Source organism: Trifolium pratense, linkage group LG7, assembly GCF_020283565.1.
Source record: "Trifolium pratense cultivar HEN17-A07 linkage group LG7, ARS_RC_1.1, whole genome shotgun sequence".
In the NCBI taxonomy this organism is placed as follows: Eukaryota; Viridiplantae; Streptophyta; class Magnoliopsida; order Fabales; family Fabaceae; genus Trifolium; species Trifolium pratense.
The window spans coordinates 24,654,215-24,661,657 of NC_060065.1; the positions used below are offsets into that span (position 1 = coordinate 24,654,215).

The following is a 7,443-nucleotide window of genomic DNA, read 5'->3' on the forward strand; positions in this document are numbered from 1 at the left end:
TTTGAGATTATTGTGTCTTCTTAATAATCGTTGTCCATAATATTTTAGCATATAATTATTTTTTTAGAAAACTAAACTCAACTCATCATTAATCGAATAGTTTGCAATAGGTATAAAATCAAAGATTATTTTTTTTACTAAAAATAAATGATATTCATTCAAATTGATAGAATATAACGATGCAATACAAATTCAAATTCGCTAAAATAAAAAAGAATAAATTTGCAAACAAACTCACAATATTCATGTTAATGACATAAAACAGCAAATTGCATAAACTTACAAATATGACTATATTGCATGAACGTGTTGAAGTTACTAGAATGGAGAATCAAAATAAGGACATGGATCGTAGAGAAATGAAGCTTGGATTCAAGGGTGAAATTGAAGGATGAAGTTTAGCAAATTGGGGTGGGCCGTAGGGATGGCAATTTGACCTATACCCAGAGAGTACCCGCAAAAATTACCCACAACGGGTAGGGTAAAAACCCGCATTTTGGGTACGGGTATGGGTAATTACCCGCAAAAATGAACGGGTATGGGTGCGGGTACGGGTACCTTAGTACCCACCCCGCCCCATACCCGCATAATATATATTTATTTATTTTATTTATATTATTATATTATAATATATGTAAATCAATTTAAAACAATACAACTCTACTAAACTATTACATATTTTTAATAAAAATGTTTATTTATAACATAATATAAAAATAATGTGAATATTTAACATAAATATGAACTTTAACATAAAGTTAGTAATAATTTTGTTTATAATTTTCATTAGTCAATATTAAAATCTTTGAAATTTTTTTAATTCTATTAAAATTATATGATATTTTATAATTGATCAATTTAATTTTAGTAAAAATACGGGTAACGGGTACGGGTATGGGTACCTAGGTACCCATAGGGTATGGGGACGGGGGCAAAAGTTGTTATCCACGCGGGTATGGGAATGGGTACGAGTATTTTTTCAATCCGCGGGTATGGGGATGGGTACTATAGTACCCTACCCATACCCTACCCATTGCCATCCCTACGGTGGGGGGTGGGGTCATGATAATTGTGACTAAGCCACACGTTTTGGGGTGGGAACAAGTTCTGATTGTGTCTCCATAGGGTGATTAGAAATTGAGGTATAAGAGGGGTTTCTATTTTTTAATCAATTCAATCTTTTTTTTTTGGTCAAGAATCAATAAAATCTTTTGTTTTTTTTTTTTACGCACAATAAAATCTTTTGTTGTTACTTATTTCACACACTTTTATTAGGCCGTATAATATATGCACTCATAGAACAGGTACAAACAGGTACTGTTTGAGTTATTGTTGCAGTTTTATTAAGAAATTTTTCTTTGTTTCGTTGAGAGAATGAGAAGTACCACAATGTTGGTGAACAAAACTAATCTTCTTTGTTGGGTCTTTTTTATGATCTCAATTGCCACAATTTTCTTCAGTAGTACTACTGCCTCAACCACTACATGTCTGGGTATGCAATTTTTCCACATTAATTAATTCAATCTATATCTATTTTTTTGGTCAATTGTTTTTTTCTTAACCTATGATATGTTTTTTATACGTACAAGATGGTTAATATTGTTGAAATTCACACACATTGTTAGATCTCTGGTTTGATTTAAAGTTCAAACTCTAACAAATATATTTAAAAAAATTGAGATTGAACAACATATAATTAATAAGGACCGTAAATTTAAATAACATCCTTCAGTATCTTTCATTGCAGGTGATGAAATCCATACACCTACCAAATGTAATGGTGAATTTCAGGTAACTTCACATGTAGTGCTATTTATTCGACCCATTATTATTATACATTCTAATTAGTATTTTTCATCACACTAGTTTTTTTTTCCAATATACAATGATTTATGTTGAAAAAGACGCACTAGTTTATCTTTGGTTATTGCATAATAGTGGAATGATGGACCACTGATATTTTCTATTTCAATAAATAAAATTTGTGAATCAATTGTTAGTTAATTATTGATTTTTTTTTGTTAGAATGTTAATGAGAAAATTGAACAAGGGATGGTGTCTCAAGGAGAATCAGAAGTCCCTATGGTGTCATCAAGAAGGCTTCTAATTGGGTCACAAAAACCATTGTGCGATAACAAGTGCATGCAATGTACCCCTTGCACACCCTTCTTGACGTGGATCCCAAGAAAACAAGATACTACTCCTAACATCTATTATCAACAGATATGGAAATGCAAGTGTCACAACAAGCTCTATGATCCATGATAATATTTAGTTTTCTCTATGTTTGATATATTTTATTTCTCGTTTAAGTATAATTTTCATTTTAATTTTAGTTACTAGTTACTAGGAGAACTCTTACCATCTCTTTGATGAATTATTTTAGGTTTGACATATGTTTTTATTTTAATGAGTTACTTCACAGTCAATTTGTGCTAATATATCATCTATTTAATATTATATCAATATTATATTTAGAATTTTATCATTTATTACCTAATCAAATAATTGAATTTAATTCTATATATTCCAATAATTAGTTATTATCAATTGGTGATTGACGCTGATCTTGGTAAGAAGGACAACGGTTCGGTCCCCCGCAACTGCGATCGAAAGGAGGCTGAAACCACTTGATGTCAGAACTAACCCCCAAACCCGATTAAACTGGTGGTGAAAGCAAAAAAAAATTGAATTTTATCATTTAGTTACTAGGAGAACTCTTATGATCTCTTTGATGAGTTATTTTAAGTTTGACATCGCCAACACAAGAGAGCCTTTTAGACACGAAGCATGAATTACACACACCAACTCTAACTTGAATTAAGCTCTGTCATACCAAGGAGTTCAGACACACCATAAAAGTAACAGATCAACCTTGGTGAAAAAGAATTGCAACTAAAAATTAAATACAAACGATAATCAACCTGTCAAACTCTAATTTTATTCAAATGCTAATACCGGAGAAGATATTCATTGTCGGAAAACAGTCATGTTCCGACTGGTCATAATTTGTAATATTTTTCCCGTAAGATAGATGCACCCTGCTGTTATGAAGAAACAATTATTTACAAAAAAAAAAAGTATATTGCTACATAAAAATAGTTTGACAAAACAAGTACTTCTATAATGATAACTCATACATAGATAAACCCCACCTTAATACAAGCACGGATTGAAATACCTAAAAGCATGACCATAAGAGCTTTTTGAGATAAAGAATAAAAACCTCAAAAACGTGAATCATCAAACACCCATGGCTCATGCAGAAACAGTTCCCTGCCGTTCATTTGAACTGTTCCAGCGGCAATATCCTCTGCCCGTTTCCTGGATGCTTCAGCTTTCCTGGCTGATTCAGCAGCATCCTGCAAAACCAGTTCAGATACTAGCAATTTAGAGAAAGGATTAAATCGGTGATTCCCTGCAATAGAGCAAAATTTCTCAGAGATTTATCTTAAAAGTGCTTCAACCTGTTCAATCAAATCCATTGCAACTTGTAATACTATCCCATTTAATAACTCAAAGTTATAGAATAAATTAAAATCTTAAAACAGGAAGCCTGTGCCTTCTGCAATGAATCCATCTATATATTAGGTCGTTAATTCTTTGGTTTCTACGCAGAGTTAATTACTATATGTAACCACCAAGTTTAAGTAAGTTAACTAGGAGCTACTAGAACTAAAAGTGCAAAACAAATCTAGAATATCTATGAACTGCTAGAAATAAAAGTCAAGAACAAATTTAGAATAGTCTAAATACAGATGCGCTGGCTAATCTTGGTTGTCAGCATGAGACTAATTTGATGATTTATGAGCATTGTCCGGCTCAACTAAGCTCTTTATTGTTAGCTGATGTTATGGGGATAACAACCCCTAGACTTATTGCAGTTTAATTCTTTTCTTGGCTCCGGCCCTCTCTTTTATCAAAAAAAAAAATTTAGAATAGTTGTTCCGAGCATGTCTCGGAGCTATCCAAATATTCCTAGAAGACAGCAGGACAACTAACATATTTATTCAGTGCGGCTAACTTATTAAATCTTTATCAGTGGTGAAAATAAATACTAACTGCCAAATCAAGCTTTGAAAATGAAAAGGAAATCAAAATATAAAACCATTGCATAAACTAATGAGTTTATAGGGGATGCATTGACAGTGTAAATCAACATTACACATGTATTTGATGAAAATCCACTATTTTGACATGTCAGCCCAGTTATACACACCCCATCGCTGCGTGAAGCGGAGCTCAACACTGCAGACCTAATTGGGCAATCCTCTGTTTACACCAGGCCTAAAAGGTCTCTAGTGAAGTCCGCAGAGTTCGACGACTATTTTGCTCCCAAGTGAAATTATTTTACTGCTTCTAGAAGAACATAACTCAACATTAGAATCTAGTTTGTAATGGCCGTAGTAGTGCCTGCCAAAATAATCCCTTAGATTATGGGTAGTTAGTTATGCCATCAACTGGCCTTATTTTATAATCATCGTATTGCTTCTCTAGAAATCATCTCCTTACTTTCTTATATGCTTTAGGAGGGTCTAAGCCCTCAAAATATGAGACCATCTTCATTCTTAACATTGGTGCTCTTGTTGTGATCCTCCCTCCCTACCATGGCCGGTTCTCAACACCCTTCTCAGTCCAAGCGCATTGACGAACTCACACAATTGTTAGCCACCGTCATCCTCCACATTGAGGATATGAGTTGACAAAATAATCAATTCTCATTAGATATCAGCGTAACAGTGTCCCTTCATCTCTAAACTAAACATGTTTCCCTGAAAACTCTAGTTCAAAATAAAACTAAAGACCTCCCTAATCGCCTTTCAGGTTGAAACAACAATACAAGGTTGCTAACCAATGTGTGTTTTAAGTTTTTAACAGTCATAGATCAAGATGAAGAAATTTTTTGACAGTTACCAATAAAATCAGTGGATACAAAATTACAGCATTCACGAAGAATGCAGTAAATGTGTACCTTGTATAAAGAGGTTTTGATCTTTAGAGAAGAAGTTGGGGTTGAGAGTTCTTCTACGTCTCACCGATGAGATGAGATACATGTTTCTTTTAGAGTGTATATACTAACCATCCATTAGGTTAATATACACCCTAAAAGAAACATGTATCTCATCTCATCAATGAGAGGTAGAAGAACTCTCAACCCTAACTTCTTCTGTAAAGATCAAAATCTCTTTGTACAAAAGTACACGTTTACTGCATTCTACACGTTTATTGCATTCTTTGTGTATGCTGTAATTTTGTATCTACTGATTTTATGGGTAACTGTCAAAAATTTCCTTCACAAGATATTGAAGTCTTTGTTTCGGTACATGATCTAACAGACTCTGATCGCTTAGAAATTGTGACTAAGGGTAACACCCAGACTCCTTGACTCACATAGGCACCTTTTATGAAGGAGAAAACCACATGCAGTTGAAAGGGAACAATACCGCGGAAACGTGAATTTTACAAAGGTAATAACTTGACCTCCCAACTTATGAAAACCTTCTTTTAACTCATTCTAAACCTCATAATTTTGAATATTTATAAGAAATCATACCAAGAATTGAATAAATTATTGTAGAAAATTTCATATGCTTTTACGGTTTATTGAAAATTATAGTAAAATCTTATGCCAACATATGAAAATACGGAAGCAATCAATCCAAGATGCAATAAACATAGGAAGGGGGAAAAACGTAACAAAGAAAAAAAAAAAAAAAAAAAAAAGAAAGAAAAAGACCTTGTGGCGCTTCCATGAGAGAAATTGATCTTGTGTGAGAGTAGTGGGAGTAGGTCTTGGCGTCTCTTCTCCGTGTTTTTCCTTCGTTTCAGTTTCTGCTCCCATCGTGTTGTTTCCACACGGAACAACGAGCAATAGCATCAACGATTTCCTATAAGGTAAGGCCCTCGAGAAAGAAAAAAAATATTAAAAAAGAGGGTGAAAAGCCAAATATTGGAAATTCCAAAAATTGTCAAATATTCTTGAAACTTTTTAAAATGTGTTTCATGTGTCAAATTATTTTTGTATATTTTTTTTAGTAAAAAAGAGGGTGGCGGAATCCCATGAAATTTTAAAATTTGTCAAACACTCTCATGAAAATTGGAAATAGGCAAATACCCTATGAAATTATAAAACATCAATCAAATTACCTCCGCTACGTTTAATCCATCCATTTTGATGATGTGGTAGTTAACTGCATACTAGGCCTCATTGGTGGTAATTCTACTTCCTTTCGAACTCTATTGTCGTATTAGGTTTGTTGGTGAATTTGATCTAACTCTTTTCTGTGGCATATTCTGCTTTGGTGGGGAAGGGTTTATGATCTTTTTAGGTTGAGGTTTAGGTTAGACGAGCGAGTTAATGCGAGTTATAATGTGTGGATTTTCTTTGTAGCATGACCAAAGAAACTCATTGGAGAATGATCTCTATTTAGAGCTTAAAAGATGATGAATTGGAGCTTGAAAACGAATAAGCTAAAGATAATGTGTTTGAACTTGAAGTGGTGCATGTGAAGGAGGAAATTGAAGAAGTGGGAGATGGATATCTCTTTTTTTTATGCAAATTAAATTTTAGTCAATTTGCCCCCTGATTTTGCAAATTTTAGTCAATTACTCCCTGTGATGTGTATCCTAATCAATTATCCTCGTGACGTGGCGCCACGTTGGCAATTGCCACATATGCAGTTAACAGCCACGTCATCAAAATAAACAGAGTAAACAGAGTATGTGACAATTTGATTGACGTTTTACAATTTCATATGAATATTTGATGAATTTTGAAATTTTAGGAGGATATTTGGCATTTCACTCATATAAAAAAATGGAGGGAGACCAATCCAGAACCTCCTCAAATATTAACAACCCTAAAGAAGAGTTTACCAAATTGTTTGCTCTCAAAACCATCTCAAATTGTTAAGGTTACAGAATCAAGACAGTCAAGTTAAGAGATATTATGAGATTCACCATTTAAGATGAGAGTTATTTTAGATCAAACAATCAAATCAAATTGTAATTAGTTAGAGGAAATCAAGCAATAATTATAGGAAGCAATGATTAGGATATCAAAATTGCTTCTATATATTGTACCAATATACAATGTGAATAATATAGAAAAACATCATTTCATATCTGTTTCTTTATATGGTATCACACGCCTCTTAAACTCTAAAGAGTGTACGATCCACCATGCCTGCAAATTCCTCAAACACAGATCCCACCATGCCTGTCAATTCCTCAAACACAAAAACAAATTCCGTCGACCTTGCACATCTGAAACATGGTGCCCAACTATCCATTAAACTTTCTACGTCGACCTTTTTCGCTTGGCGCCGCCAAGTCAATTCACTACTTGCTGGCATGAAATGCAGCGGTTACATCAATGGAAAAATTGAACCACAACCTGAGTTTATTAACACCAATGGCATCTCAACCAACAATCCTGCATAT

The 7,443-nt window shown here is 33.6% G+C and overlaps 1 protein-coding gene across 3 annotated transcripts; it reads right to left on the minus strand.

The window, feature by feature from the left end:
- Positions 1-2,671: 2,671 nt before the first annotated feature.
- Positions 2,672-5,895, minus strand: LOC123900119 (zinc finger CCCH domain-containing protein 15 homolog). 3 transcript variants are annotated; one of them, XM_045951445.1, is made up of 3 exons: positions 5,738-5,895; positions 3,227-3,362; positions 2,672-3,041 (listed from the first exon to the last, which is right to left on the minus strand). In XM_045951445.1, the coding sequence occupies exons 1-2, from the start codon at positions 5,876-5,878 to the stop codon at positions 3,228-3,230; spliced, it is 276 nt and encodes a 91-aa protein (XP_045807401.1). In that variant the 5' UTR covers positions 5,879-5,895; the 3' UTR covers positions 2,672-3,041; position 3,227. The 3 variants fall into 3 exon arrangements, with proteins under 3 accessions (XP_045807401.1, XP_045807400.1, XP_045807399.1); XM_045951444.1 differs by having other exon boundaries at positions 2,672-3,044; XM_045951443.1 differs by having other exon boundaries at positions 2,672-3,362.
- Positions 5,896-7,443: the final 1,548 nt, after the last annotated feature.

Coding starts and splice junctions, on each gene's coding strand:
- LOC123900119 (XM_045951445.1), bottom strand. CDS start 5,878: ATGCTATTGCTCGTTGTTCCGTGTGGAAACAACACGATGGGAGCAGAA. Junction 3,363..5,737: donor TCTCATGGAAGCGCCACAAG/GTCTTTTTCTTT, acceptor CTGGTTTTGCAG/GATGCTGCTGAATCAGCCAG.